This window comes from Lacerta agilis, chromosome 4, assembly GCF_009819535.1.
Source record: "Lacerta agilis isolate rLacAgi1 chromosome 4, rLacAgi1.pri, whole genome shotgun sequence".
In the NCBI taxonomy this organism is placed as follows: domain Eukaryota; kingdom Metazoa; phylum Chordata; class Lepidosauria; order Squamata; family Lacertidae; genus Lacerta; species Lacerta agilis.
The window spans coordinates 5,176,440-5,192,341 of NC_046315.1; the positions used below are offsets into that span (position 1 = coordinate 5,176,440).

Genomic DNA, 15,902 nt, shown 5'->3' on the forward strand with positions numbered 1-15,902 from the left:
TTATTTTGGACACGATTTGGGATGGTTCCTCCCAGGCTAGTTGCATTTCATTCCCCTTTTTGGTTGCTCTAGGCACGGGTTGTGCCACGTCGAGTCCTAAACTCTGGACTGGTGTGGAGATTACAGGTAAAGGACACAGTTTTGCCTTGGTTTTGTCCTGACCTGATCCCTGCCTCTGGCAAATGTCACAGGCTTGGCAATACATTTTAATTTGCTTCCCCATTCCTGGCCAATAGAAATTTTGTGCCACTCTTCGTTTGGTCCGAGTTATCCCCATATGTGCCCCAAAAATACTATTATGGGCTTGCTTTATGATAGTTTCTCGGTACATGTGAGGAACCACTAGTTGTCTGCGGTTTCCTCCTCCCCCTTTATAAGGTGTGCTAAGGGCTTCACGATATAACAGCCCCTCCTCTAGGCAGAACCTCTCTGGGCAATCAGGGGTTAATGGAACAGTAGATTTTGCTGCCTCAAAACAGCCGTTTAGTCCCATGTCATTCTTTTGTTCCTGAGAGAAACTAGTCTTTTGAGTAGTTTTAAAAGGTATTAGGAAGCCTGGCTCACTCAAAGTTTCAACTTGAGGACTTTGAGTCCTGCCCTCATTGGCAACTGTTTCGCTTCCCTCAGTATCAGTTGACAGTTGGCCCCCCTTGGAGCGGGTAATAACAAACGCACTCTGCACATGCTCCAGGAGATCCCAACCGATAAGCACCGCAGTGGGGATTTCCTCTGAAATGGCCACTTGCCACTTTCCACTCCAGTCATGTAACTTAATGTTTACCTCAGCCATTTGGAGTCTAACTGGCTCTTTGGCGATTCCTTTTAATCCTATAGTTTTTCCTGGAATTATACTCTCGGGATTGATTATCTCAGGATGAACAATTGTGATTTGGGATCTGGTATCTTTTAACCCTAGATATTTTTTGTTTTCAATCCAAATATTATCTCCTGACTTTCTCAAGAGCAAATCATTCTGTTTAATCAAGTAACAGTGTATTACTGAGGCCTCAGGAATCTCCTCTGTCTCAGGCCTAGCTAAAGCTTCGGTTTCCGTGGCAACCTGCTTAGCCTCACCCTGCCCTACTGAGTGGATACAATAAGAGTGTTTTTGAGTGTTTGTGCTCCCAGATTTAACTTGTTCACCAGTCTTACATTCAAAGCTTCTGTGGCCCAGTTTATTGCACGACCAGCACCTCATATCTCTTCCCCCAATATAATTAGATTTATTTTCTTTTACCTCAGAGGTATGGGTGTTAGTTTGGCCCACGTCACTTGGGCTTTTTGACTGTGGCATGTTTCCCTTTTTATTACCGGAGAAGAGCTTCCTTTAGCATATTGAAATTGGTTTCTGGGGTTCCTCCACAATTTCCCGCCAAATTTTGGACTATCAAATCCATGGTCCCTAATTTCATTAATTTGGTCAGCTATGGTTGCTGCCTCCTGGATGGTTTTAGGACTTCTTTCCTTTACAAGATATTTCAGCTCCCCAGTTATGGTGGCATAAAATCGCTCCAACGCAATAACCTCTCTGATTTTTTGAATTGAATCCGCACCCTCCTGCTCTAACCATTTTTTGAGGTAATTTGTAATTTTTGCCCCCAACTGAGCATACGTTTCTTCCCTCAACTTTGCCACACTCCTGAATTTTTTTCTTAGTTGTTCTGAGGTAATTCCAAACCTCGTATAAATTAACTGTTTAAACATCTCAAAGTCTGTTGACTGTTCTTCTGTCATTTGGGCGTATATTTCTGCCAATACCCCACTAATTCTAGCCCTTAAGATCACCATTTTCTCCTCATCCTTTACTTGGAAATCTTTACAGGCTCTCTCAAATGATATCAGAAAAGCCTCTGGGCTATCTTTCTCCTTGAACTCAGGGAATCGCTTTAAATCTACCTTCCCTGTTGTTTGACTACTGGTGTTATTACTGTTATTTTGATTCTCCATGGCTGCTAATTCTAATTTCTTCATTTCCAACTGAAATTGCATTCTTTCGCTCTCACTTTCCCTCTCAGCTCGAATTCTTTCGCTCTCCCTTTTGCTTTCCTGCTCAGCTCGAATTCTTTCGCTCTCCCTTTTGCTTTCCTGCTCAGCTCGAATTCTTTCTTTTTCTAATTCTTGTTCAGCCTTAATTTTTTCTAATTCAAATTTATATTGTTGTTCTAGTTTCCACTTTTCTAATTCTATAGAAACTTGTGGCTCTCTCGCCTCAGGTACAATATTAGTGGCATCTTCTAAGCTCTGCTCTTCCCTCAGAGGATTCCCATTTTCCTCCCCTTCAGAGCTATCTTGAGCTGGTTCCCTCACAGGGTTCTTTGTCTTTTTAGGTGGCATATTGTGTGATTGAGGATTGACAGTTAAATTAACAAAATAAGAGAAATCTCCTCTCAGCACTGTTCCCCCTGGCTGGGTTTCTCCAGACTCGGGTCTCAAAGTTCTGCTATGGGTCTTCTCTCTACCCGTTAAGCTTACTTCCTCCGACCCCAAGTCAAAACCCTCTGCCAGAACAGATTTGTGAGCTCTCTTTTCTCCTTTTGTTACCTTAGCCTTGCAGCGTCCTTGGGTAACCACAACTACACCCCCGGGCTAGGTTATCACTTCACAGATTTACCCTTCCCCTTCCAGGTGTATTGTTTAACCCCAGCTGCTTCTGCCAATTTTGTGGTGAACAGGTACAATGATCGCAATATCCCTCCACGGGCTTATTCATGTCTCCTGCTGGCGTATTGATCTTATCCCGTCACTGCCGCCAGTTTTGTGGCGATCACACAGGGTCCCCGGTCGTTTGACGGACTATTGATCCCTGTGCCACCACGGCGCTTTGCTGCCACCAACCAGGATCCCCTCCCTGGTAATAACTTTCACAGTCAGGGTGCAATTTTAAACAAAATAATAAGTGTTTATTTAAAAACTTCAACAACTTAAGATATTGGTTACAACCCTGCCTACGCTCACCACTATACCTCACCACCAACCCTCACAATCAACAACCACCCACCAACCAACTCCCTCGATCAACTGCTCTTCCTCAACTCCCCTTAACTCCCCGCTCTCTAACTCTAACTGACTCCTTCAGCTGCCCCTAGCTCCTCCCCCCTCTGTTTATTGGACAGCCTAGGGTCAGCCACTTAACCCCTTACTCACTCCTGCTCTTGTGTATTCCCTAGAAAGGCAAACGCTACACCATCTACCTCAGCAAAACTTGCAATGACCGGCAGCAGCTTTCCAGGGTTTGGCAGGGGGGGGGAATATGAAAGTGAATATGAATAAGCAGATTGTCCTATCCTACACTATGGAGACCCCTAGCCTGCCTGGGAGGATGTGGGGATGGTATCCCTTTGAAAATGGGGCTGCAGGAAGAAGGATGTGAAAGGAAGATGCAGCCCAGCTGAAGGCAGAACAGCAGGTTCCTCCGAGTTCTGACAGAGGAGCAACAGGAGTGCCCAGGTCCAGGTGTGTGTGTGTGGGGGGGGTTGCCACGGTGACAAGGACCGGCCTTCCTTTGTGACCTCTCTTGCTTCTCCCTTAAGCCACCGACATGCAGGCGGCCATTGTGGGTTAGTAATGAGGCAAGTGGAGGTTGGTTCAAAGGCTGTGATAGCCAGTCTTTTAACGATTTATAATACTTTGCAGTTAATCCATCTGGTCCTGGTGTCTTCCCTATCTGCATGTTGTTAATTGCATCTTCTATCTCTTGTGTAGTAATCGGGTGGTTGAGCATATTTATTTTATCTTCTGGGACTTTATGCAATCCATTTTTTCCCCAGAAACTGGTCTATTTCCAATTCTTCAATTTCATCTTCCTTATACAATTGTTTATAATATCTTTGAAAACACCATCCAATTTCCTCTGGGTTCTCCACATTCCTTCTATTGATTATTAGGTTGTTGATATTTACTTTTTGTCTTTTTTTCAACTGCCAAGCTAATAGCTTTCCACATTTGTTTGCTGATTCAAAAGTTCTTTGTTTCATCAATTTTATTTTCCATTCTAAATCCTGGTTCAGAATTTTTGCATATTGGGACTGCAAATATATAATTTCTTTCTGTATTTTTTTTTATTTTTAGGGTGGCCTCTTAATTCTTTTTCTTTTCCTTTAATTAATTTCAACAATCGTTCCATTTCTACATTTTGCTGCTTCCTCTTTTTTGCTTTTTCACTAATGAGGAACCCTCTCATCACCGCTTTACTTGCGTCCCATACTGTCCTCTTTTCCACCTCAGTGTTCAAATTGATTTGAAAATATTCCTTCATCTTTTTTGCAGCTCTTTCTATCAGCTTGGTATCTCTCATCAATGCATCATCCATTCTCCATCTAAAGGAGCCCTTGGAAATTACCTTTAAATTCAATTGCACAGGATTGTGGTCCGAATAAGTCTTAGGACCAATTGGGAAATCCTGCTTTAAAGCAACTGTTGCGTTTGGCCTGTGAAGATGGAACCTGTCCATGTTTGTATTTTCTGGTATCTTGTTTTCCTCATGACCTTTGTGCGTTATATATATATTAGAGAGCAAACTGAAAGAAAATATATGACAAGTTGTGGAAGAATAAAAGGTTGTGTTTGAAAAACACATACACACACACACACACAAACTGGGGAGTGGCCTCCTCAAATATTTCATGGTGCCTATTCCCTACACCCACAAGTCTCAGGATGGTTACAACATAAAAACACCACATAAAAACACAAAACACCACATTTTGAAAGGGCTATTAGATGTCAATCAGGCAAAGGCCTGGTTAAAAAGGTGCAGATTTGCCTGGCTCCTAAAGCTGTATAATGGTTTTCCGACTTTGTATGGATTCTTTGATGGGAAGTGAGATAGCCCCTCTTCCTGAAGCTCTTTCTATAAAACCTTTGAGTCAAGTAGTGCTGCTGCCCGGAGCTGTAATAAATCAGCTTTACGATCCATCCCGACATGTAACGGCCGTCCAGTAATGCTCCTCTCTCAGGCTGCGTGTTTAAAACCTGTCTTCAGTAGCAGAGTTACCACAGGGTTACGATGGCTTTTTAAGCCTGCCTCTTCAGTGGTGTCTTAAAATAAATCAGCTGGACACCAGTGCTACTTGACTAATAGAACTTTATTTTAAGTAGCACAAACAAATGCCCTAAAGACTCGAGCCGCATGTCTGCAGCGTTCTCACTCATACATCAAAAGCAACAGCACAGCAACACAGCATCCAGGGGAAAGCGAAACCAAAACTCCCCTTTTTCCAGACAATGGAAAATTCCCTTATAGCTGAGGGCGAGGCACCCAGGATCAGAAAGCTTCCTGGTGAACAGTTAAATGTAAGATGACCAGAAAACCTGACAGGAACTGTCCACATTTGTGTTTTGCTGTGTTTTGTTTTCCTCATGACCTTTGTGCGTTAATTTTTTATATTTTTTAAGAGGCCAAATTGAAAGAGAAGTTGTAAGGCAAGCTGCGGAAGAATAAAAGCTCATGTTTGGGGGAAAAACACAAAAAAATGGAGGGGGTGGCCTCCTCAAATATTTTATTGTGGGGAGGGAGGGGAAAGACCCCTAGGCCTTTAAGAGTTGGCACCTATTCCCCACACCCACAGGTCTCAGGATGGTTACAAATTAAAACACCACATAAAAACACAAAACACCACATTTTAAAAGGGCATTAGATGTCAATCAGCCAAAGGTCTGGTTAAAAAGGTGCTGATTTGCCTGGCTCCTAAAGCTATATAATGGTTTTTTCAGCCTTTGTATGGATTCTTTGATGGGAAGTGAGTTTGGAGCGCTGACAGTACCTCTTTCCACATTCCACACACTGATAGGGTTTCTCCCCTCTATGAATTATTTGATGGGAAGTGAGAGAGGAGCTCTGAATAAATCTCTTTCCACATTCCACACACTGATAGGGTTTCTCCCCTGTATGAATTCTTTGATGGGAAGTGAGATTGACATTTTTACTGAAGCTTTTTCCACGTGCCACGCACTGATAGGGTTTCTCCCCTGTATGAATTCTTTGATGGAAAGTGAGCTTGTCCTTCTTCCTGAAGCTCTTTCCACATTCCACACACTGATAGGGTTTCTCCCCTGTATGAATTCTTTGATGGAAGGTGAGAGAGGAGCTCCGAGTGAAGCTCTTTCCACATTCCACACACTGATAGGGTTTCTCCCCTGTATGAATTCTGTGATGGGATATGACATGGGAGCTCTGATTGAAACTCTTTCCACATTCCGCACACTGATAAGGTTTCTCCCCTGTATGAATTCTGTGATGCTTAGTGAGAGAGGACCTATCAGTGAAGCTCTTTCCACATTCCACACACTGATAGGGTTTCTCCCCTGTATGAATTCTTTGATGGGAAATGAGAGAGGAGCTATTAGTGAAGCTCTTTCCACATTCCACACATTGATAGGGTTTCTCCCCTGTATGAATTGTTTGATGCTTAGTGAGATGGGAGCTCTGATTGAAGCTCTTTCCACATTCCACACACTGATATGGTTTCTCCCCTGTATGAATTCTTTGATGGGAAGTGAGATGGGAGCTCTGATTGAAGCTCTTTCCACATTCCTTGCACTGACTGAGTTTCTTTCCAATGAGATTTTTTTGATGGGAAGTGGAATTGGAGCTCTGACAGCAGCTTTCTCCACACTCCAAATTTTTACGTGGCTTCTCCTCTCTGGGGATTTTCTCGTGGTCACCTTTGTTCTCGATTTTTGATTTATCACAATCTGCAATGGAGACAAAAAGGGATTAGAGCCTCAGGAACAAATGGAGAAGTACTGAAGGGAGATAGGTGTGTGTTCATTACCTGTGTTTTTTGTCATTAACCAACATATTTATTATTAGACTCTGATGAGTTGTTGAATGTTGCTTTGTTTGATATACAGTAGTGGTCAAAACTGTAGAAGTCTTTTGGGAAAAAGTGTATTTTAGAGGTTTGATGGTTCATAACACCTCTTAATTTTGAATAATGTGAAGTTGAGTGCAAGGACTGGTCTAAATGTGAGAATTCTAAGGAAAAAGCCATTGTTATCTCTCTAGCAAAGGTTGAAAAGATTAAACCCATGTTAACTGGACAGCGGAACAATGGGACAGTGTTATTTGGAGCGATGAGACCGAAATCTCCTTGCTTGTTAGTGGTGGCATGAAATACAGAAGGGGAAGAATCAGAAAGATTTACATTCTACTTGCACTACACCAACCGTGAAACACCCAGATAGTGTGATGACCTGGGGTTGTATGGCAGCAAAAGGTGTGGGCAGAATTTGTGCAGTTAATGGGAATGTAAATGCCCCAAAATGCATGAATGAAATATTTGAGCGCAAACTGAAACATTCCGCAGGTGATCTTTTCCCATATAGTGAAACATTCATATTTATTTATTTACTTTTTCAACAGGATTCAGCTCCATGTCATGTTGCTGCTGTGTGCAAAAGGTGCTTTCAAGATATTCCTATTCCACTGCTGGAATGGCCTGGGAATAGCCCAGACTTTAACCCATTCAGAAATCTATGGAGCCAACTAAATAAACTTGTTAGTGAGAAGCAACCCAGCAATAAAGACCAATTAACGAAATAATGTAGTCTTGGTTTCACATTATTACAGCTGCAGAACTAAAAACTTGGTTCACTTCATGGGAAGGCATTGTAAGGTTAATTAAAGCTAAAGGTTACCAAAGATTACCAAAGGTTTCACATTTTTTCTTTATGACTGCTGTTCTAATAAATACTCCTTCATAAAAGTTCTTGCATTACTTTCTTCTTTAATTTATGTTTCCATTGATATATAATTTTACGGTATTACTCCACACAGAAGTGGTGTTATGAGCCATCAAACCTCAGAAATACACTTTTCACAAAAGGTTTTCGACATTTTGGCCACTAGTATAAGTTGTTCATTTTAAAGTTAATATTCTTTTTATATGGGATCAGATTATTATTATTTTTGTTTCATGTTAATATATGTGTTGGAAGCTGACCAGAGTGGCAGGGGCAACCCAGCCAGATGGGAGACCCAACACTCTCCTGGCGCAGAGGGAGGGACACCATTTCCGTCACCCCAATTGCGCAGAGGGGTCACACACAGGGAAAGGAGGCGGGGGTTCCATATCCCGAAACTCTTATGTTGGGGAAAGAACTGGAAGGGGGCATTCCCAGATTCTGCTGATGGATGAGACAGACGTGAACTTGTTAGCTCTGCACTGTAAATAGTTTGCACAATGAAACTACTGAAAAGAAGCAATGGAGTTCTGCTGATTACTCATGAGCAACCACCTGAGAACTTTACAACCATCATCATCATCCTCACTGCTTCTACTACCTGAGATTCAATAAGCCTGGCTCTTCTCTGGGATGAATTTTGTTTGGCCCAGTCATGGCATCCCCTCCATCTCCAAGGTCAGTCATCTCTTTGGTCAACCCAAGACAGACAGGAGCAAAAACAAAAACAGAAAACCTGAAGCTACTTATCTCTCCTAACAATTCTGAAGCTGACATTTAAGATGGCCTGGGCAGTTCAGACTAGCCCAACCGTGGGAGAAAAAGGAATAATTTGAGGAAGATTGTTCAAAGAAAAAACTGCGAGTTCTGTGAAAATATATGAGGTTGTTCACATAAAGGTATTTTTTGAATTTCCAGGCAGATAGGACGATCCCACAGGGAGCCTTACCAAGAGAGGCCACGATCCCACAATTCTCCTCCATGACGTCCTTATGCAGAGCTCTCTGGTCAGGATCCAGCAACGCCCACTCCTCGTCCGTGAAATGAACAGCGACATCTTCAAAGCATACTGGACCCTAAAAGAAAAAGGGAAATGACCTCCTCTGAGACAGCATCAATATGATCTGCTACACAATGCTCTGTCGTTTCCTTCCTCTAAATTGCGGTGTTGTTTCAAATGGGAATGCTTTGCTGCACATTTTATTGATGGATGCTTATTTTATTCTGTGTTTTAATTATGGGTGTTCATCTTTGTGCAAATAGGTGGTACTCCACCTTGTGTTTTCCAAGTCATTCTGCCTACGCAAGCATTCCAGTTTCCCTGATGGAAGGATCCCCTTTCTCCTCTCCTCGGTAGCTGTTCTGGAGAGTTCCCTCTCAAATTCAGGGGGTTCATGGGGGCACGGGGAGGGGGAGGAATGGGGGGCAGGCCCCATTTCGCAGCGGGTGGAGTTTGTTAGATGAATCCAGGCCACTATTTGTTCTCATTTGTCCACTGCTTAGAACCCAATTTTAGCATTCAGTGATCAATCAAGAAATAAAATAAGCCTATTGTAAGGTTTCTGTGGTGGTTTCTCGTGAGTAACGAGGCAAGACTCTGTTCCTTCTATTTATAGTTTTAATAGTGCAAATATGTACAGTGCAGAGCTCCAAAACACATGACCGTTTCAGTTGGTCCCTGATTCCATAAGTGGCGCCCTTTGAGAGTGCCCCCAGGAAAAGAACTTTAGTACTCTAAATCTCCTCCTAACCTCCTTACGTTTTACCCCTCTACGCAATTGGGGCGTCGGAAGCGTAGTGCCTCCTTCCTTGCCGGCTTGACTGTGTGGGGGCTGGGGATCTGGGCACTGGGTGGCTCCCGGCAAAAGGAGAGAGAGACACCGGTGGCTCCTCCTTATCCTGACTCAGCTCAGCCTCTCAACCTCCCTCCTCCCACTCACCTCCTTCCTCTTCTGCCTCTGATTCTGCACTGCATTCTGCCACAGAGTCTCCCAGCTCACTAAGCCCTGTTACACCTTCAGCTTCTGACACCTTCTCTTCCCAGGCTTCTCCCTCTTTTCCCTCTCACCGCCCATCCTTCTTCTACCTCTACTTCTTGGACTCTGAGCCATCTTCCCTTCCTGGTTCCCCAGCTGCTTCCTCCCACCATTCCTCTGTGCCCAACCAGTCCATGACATTGCTCCAGCCCTCGGCCTCTGTCCCCACAAGGCAGCTTCCCCTGACCTGATCTGGCTTCACAGCCGCTGCTTCCCTTCGGCCCCCATGAAAAGACAAATCAGGAGGTCTTGCCGGTATCATTCTGTCACCTGCAAGAGAGAAAAGGTAAACAGGACGCCAGGAGTGCCTGCTTCTCTCACTGGTGAAACAGGGCATCTCTAACTACAGATGGGCCTTTGAGAAAGCCTTACCTGCAGAGAGCATTTGGACGTTTGTGCCCATTTCATATATTTGTTGTGCAGAAATACATCTCCCCTCCCCTGGACCCTTGTTCCCAACTGTCTCCGCCCAAGACAATATGAAAAGAACCCTCAGATGAGTTGGAAAACCAACAGAATGAGACCAAAGGAAGAAAACCCACCTTCCTCCTTACCCAGTGGCCTCTCTCTGGTGTCCAACGGAGGCCTCTCTGCCTCACAGGAATCCAGGTCCATTTCTGCAAAATGATGCTTTCCCTGAAAAAGAAACAAGGATTCAAAACAGAGAATGGTGAGAAATATTAGGAAGAGAATGACAAAGACTTGAAGGGTGCGAGATCTCATTCCATGGATGCTTTTCCAGAAAACGGATGGGCCATCAGCAGACCATTATGGGATGTTCTCTGTCTTGTTTGGAGCCCCTTTGGAGTATCCAGAGGAAAGTCTCTCTCACCTGCTTTCTCTCCTCCGCCTTACTTAGGAGAAAACCTTCGGCCAGGGCCACCGCCTGGGAACTGGTCTCCGCTCCGCATTCCCTCACCCAGCTCTCCATCTCCGGGGGAAGGACAGCCAGGAACTGCTCCAAGATCACCAGGTCCAGCATCTCAGCTTTTGTGTGCCTTTCCGGCTTCAGCCACTGGTGGCAAAATTGGTAGAGTCGGCTGCAAACCTCTCGGGGTCCTTTGGCCTCCTGGCAGCAGAACTGCCTCAACTGCCAGCTCTGCACCTCTGAGCAGAGTGTGTCCTCCTCACCCAGGATCTTCTGCACTGGGTTTTCCCAGAATCCCCCACTGCTCCCTGTTTGGCTGGCATGGCCTCTTCCTGTTCCAGGGCCAGCTGAGTCTCGCTCATCCATCTGTGCTCTCTGGAAGCCTCTGAGAGATTGGAAGGAACCCTTTGGTCTTCTGCCAAGTTATGTCTGTCTGAATGAGAAGCTCTAGGAAATCCTACAAAGCAAATTCAATTGTTCTGTTAAAGAATTCGTAGGACAGGGGGGGAAATGGTTCCCTGAGCAAGCATGGATGAGTCTTGGAGGGAACCAGGGCTGGACTACACCGCATTCCAGACCATGAGTTATCTTTTTGAAAAGAAAGAGGAGGAGGAAGAGGAGAAGAAATAAGTCTCTAGCCTTCTAGCAACGCAAAATGTAGAAACAACTGAAGGGATTTCTGTGAGATTAATCAACCTGGTTTCTGCTGCCTTCCAGTCAATGCATGAAGTCAGAAACGACTGACAAGGGAATCCTTTGTATCTTGTGAAAAATGGTTGCTTGGCTTTAGTGGAGGTCCTCACCCGGGGGTCCTTAGGAGCTGCTCCCCACCCCCACCCCCACCCCTCTGCTTCCGTCTCCTTTTCTTGCACTTGGACTCTCTGCCGCTCTCAAGACAGACTCCTGGGGTGGGGTCCCTTTTTCTTTGCTCTGAGGGCCAGGTATGTATCTGCTCAACCCCCTGAGGGCCAAGTGGGCGGGTCCAAAGACATCTACCTTGAAATTTAGGCGGGTAATTTATTAATTATGATTATTATTCCATTAGATAACTTAATACACACAGCCATTGTTGCCAAGGTCCCTGGAGACTCAGTGAGTAGCAGCGTCCATTTCCGGCTGCTTTACCAGCAACAATCCCTTTGGGACAGAGAGGATGTGGTCCTGGGATACCCTGCTCTGGGTGCGAGGGGATTGCTGCAGTGGCCTCCATGTGGAGCTGCCACGTGGTTTTTTTTCCGGGGGGGGGGGGCTAGTCCACCTCCTCGTCCATCTTTATTAAACCATTTGCACATGTTTCCTCTGTTGTGAAATGACGCGGAGCACACAGTTAAAGTCCTAGGCACTCCTTTGTTCAAAGAAGGCAGATTTCATGGGTGTCAGTTTTTTTCTGAAAGGCCAAATGAGTTTGGGATCCTGTGATCTCCAGGAAGGAGAGCGTTGCAGACCTGGCCCCTCCCTGGCAGGACCCTCTCCTCCCCCTGCATGAGCAGATCAGGCCCCCCCAGGCTGGCATCCTCCCCTGCTGCAGCCCTGGGACCCCCCACCGCCTCCCCACTGCACCCTCTGGGGGGAGAGAGAGAGGAGAGACTCACCAGATCCCAGGAGGGGACAGCGATGCAGCCCTTGCAGGAGAGGACTGGGGAGGGAGGGGCCTTGGCTCTGGAGGACCTGGCCCCCTCTTACTTCCTCGCCTCTCTAGGAAGGCAGCTCAGTTCCCTTTAACCCTTGCAGAGCCCAGTCCTCCCAGCTCAGTCCTCTCTCGCTTGGCAGAATATTAAATATTCAGGAAATTTAAACCCAATACATAACTCAGAACCTCGGCTTTGTATTCTTTTTTATGGATTTAGGGGGGCTACGCCAATGCCCAAATATCCTTTTGGGGGTGAGGCTCTTGGTTGGACTCTGAGCATCTCCCTCCCTTGGCCGGAAACCGGAGGAACAGCTTGCAGGGGAAAGGGCTTTGCAGGAGGCAAGGAACCTCCTCCTCGAATTCAGGAGTGGAGAGATAGGAGGGGATCCGAGGGTCATCTAGTCCAACCCCCAGCAATGCAGGAATCTCAGCTAAAGCTTCCCTGGCAGATTGGGTGAAGAGATTGCGAAAAAGGACCAAAGATGGTTTATGTATGCAACAACTGCAGCGAGAATACTCTTAGCCCCAAAGTGGAAATTACAGGAAATACCGACGACGATTGAGGAGTGGCAGACGAAGATGATGGACCATGCGGAACTTGCAAAACTGACTGGCAAGGTCCGAAACCAGGATGACTCAAAATTCCAAAGGGATTGGAGTAAGTTTGTGGAATATATAAGGTTGAATCGTGGAAGTTTGAAGACACTTGCGGGACTGGAATAACCCTATGACATAGTTTGATGGATTTAAGTAAGAAACTGTGCATTTAGATTGGACTAGAAAACACGCTGACGTGAGGGAGGGAAGTCGTAGCTCGGCAGAGCGAGGATATAAGTGGATTTATATGTATGTATTTGTATGTTTTTGTTTGAGATAATGTGGTTAATTGGAATATATAATAATTTTTTAATAAATAAATGAATAAATAAATAAAGCTTCCCTGGCAGATGGCCATCCAATCTCTGCTTTGAAACCGCCAAGGAATGTTTAGCTTGTGGTCCACTCAGTTCCCTAGATCCTCTTCACATGTACTACTGGCAAGCCACGTGCCCCCCCTCCACCCCCACCTTGCTGACCCCTTGAGTGTCCTCCTCAGAATCCCCAAAGGATGAGCTGCAGCAAAGGGATGAGTCAACCCAGGAAATGTTCTCTCCCCTGAATATCACCTGGCTGCTAGGTAGGAGAGCAAGAGCCAGAGGGAGTTGTGCAGGAGCTGAGCTGGAAGCTGGAGATATAGAGACCGGCTTGCTCTGTGCCGGAGCCAAAGCTATGAGCAATGGAGAAGCAAGATCTGCTGTGGGTGTCAATGCTGTTGTGACCCCCCCCCAAAGAATTCTCCACTCAGGTTATATAGATAAGTTAATGAAACCATCAGCCCTTAAGACACCCCAGCCTCTGCTGACCTTGGTTTCAAGGAAAACGGACTCTATGACTATGGTTCATTATTGTTTTTAAGAAGGAACTAAAGGGGAAATTTACCAGAACATCCAATCTGAATAAACCAGACTGGATTGCTCAATCTTTATGATTCTAACGAATCCATCAACTAGCTTCCAGTAATGTGCAATGGAATGTGCTCTGCTAGCATGAGTGAGGAAAGACCATATATCCTCTCCTACCATCCACAACATTCCCACACTAAGTTATTGAGAATCTAAGTGCCATCGACCCCTGGAGTTTCATTTGTGTTTGTTTTCCTAATACAGTACATAACTAAGTGTGAAGGGTGTATTTATCAACAGCCCTCCTGTGAATAAGGAAAGAAGCAACAAGGGAATCTGCTCCAGTGTCCCATGAGGTCTGTGGGGCCCTTAAAGAAAGAGGAGCCATTTCTGTGCCCTGAGCTTTGAAAGGTCAGCAGATCTACCTGTGAATCCTGCACAGCTGAGCTCCTCCCCTCCCTCTTCTCCAGGGCTATTTGGCAGAAAGCCAAACCATTGCAATCAATCAGTCTGAAAAGATACTATTTTTCTTTCTCATTTATTGCTTCACTTAAAACATTAGTATAAAGTACATAAAAATAATTCCACATATGTAGAGGGGAACTCTAAAATATTCTATCCTGTTTTTTCTGCATTATTAGATCTCTCTTTATAGCGATTTGTGTTCCACAAAATTAGGATGAAACAGGCATGAAGATGACATTGACCCACTTGAATATTTGCTTTATGAACAACTGCAGTTTAACATGAACAAGCGGCATTCACTGGAACTTGCCTTCCTAGAGAAATGAGCCTGGCTCCCTCCTTGGGGTCTTTTGGCCATCAGGTCAAGACTTCCTTGTCCCAAGAGGCTTTTGGGAAGTGACAGCTTTGCATGAAAGTGCTGGTGGCATGCTGCTTCTATGGCAGGGGTGGCCAACTCCCAAGAGACTGCGATCTACTTACAGAGTTAAAAACTGGCAGTGATCTACCCCCTTTTGGGGGGTTCAGCTCAAAGTTGTTAAGCTTTTTTTAGGGAGGGGGAAAGCCCAATTTTTTAGGGGTTCAGGTCAAAGTTGTTGCGATTTTTTTAGGAAGGAGGAAGGCCCATTTTTAGGGGTTCGGGTCAAAGTTGTTGAGTTTTTTTAGGAAGGAGGAAGGCCCATTTTAGGGGTTCGGGTCAAAGTTGAGATTTTTTAGGAAGGAGGATGGCCCATTTTTAGGGGTTCAGGTCAGAGTTGTGATTTTCTGAGGCGGGAGGAAAGCCCTGTTTTGGGGGGGGGTGAAGGGCTAAAATGTTGAGCATTTTTTAGGGGAAGCAAAGTTGTTGAGCTTCTTTTGGGGGGAGCCAGTGATCTATCAGTGATCTACCACAGACATCCAGTGATCTACCGGTAGATCACGATCTACCTGTTGGACGTGCCTGTTCTATGGAAATGTTCTGCTTCCAATATACCAGATATATCTATGAATTATATTAATATGTAATGGTTTCTTAAATTATTACGCTTTCCCCATGTGCTTAGCTGTTTCTATCTGAAGTGTAAGCTGCCTTGAGTCCCTCTCGGGGAGAAAGGCAGGATATCAACATGTAATATGTTCAGAATGATTGTTTGTGTCAGAAGCAACTTCCCAACTTCTGTCTCCTCCAATGCGTTGGACCTCCTATCCTTGGAGATCCAACATCAGCAGGGCCAACCAAAATGGAGAGCATTTGAAGGTCCACTGCCCCCTGACACCCCCCCCCAACTGGAGATATCTAGTCACACTCTTGAGTAATATAACCACTTTCATATTCCCACCCCCATCTTTGGCCAGGACATTCCAAGCCCACTCCCCCCCCCCGGGGGGGGGGCTGAACGTGGCCTTCATGGTTAGGTTTAGGGTTAGGTGTAAGGCCTTGGACAGAGTCAGTCCTGTGACCCATCTACCTCAGCAAAACTTGCAATGACCGGCAGCAGCTTTCCAGGGTTTGGCGGGGGGGACAGAGACTTAAGCAGATTGTCCAATACTACGCTATGGAGACCGCTAGCCTGCCTGGGAGGATGTGGGGATGGTATCCCTTTGGAAATGGGGCTGCAGGAAGAAGGATGTGAAAGGAAGATGCAGCCCAGCTGAAGGCAGAACAGCAGGTTCCTCCGAGTTCTCCGAGGTGTGTGTGTGTGGGGTGGGTTGCCACGGTGACAAGGACCGGCCTTCCTTTGTGACCTTTCTTGCTTCTCCCTTAAGCCACCGACATGCAGGCGGCCATTGTGGGTTAGTAA

At 45.4% G+C, this 15,902-nt stretch overlaps 1 protein-coding gene across 1 annotated transcript in view; it reads right to left on the bottom strand.

The window, feature by feature from the left end:
* LOC117045136 overlaps window positions 1-15,902 on the bottom strand; it is a 506,969-nt gene that overhangs the window by 340,679 nt on the left and 150,388 nt on the right. Inside the window, 2 exon segments of the mRNA XM_033145927.1 lie at window positions 5,763-6,542; window positions 13,988-13,998. Of these exon segments, the coding sequence (XP_033001818.1) occupies window positions 5,763-6,542; window positions 13,988-13,998 (791 nt within the window).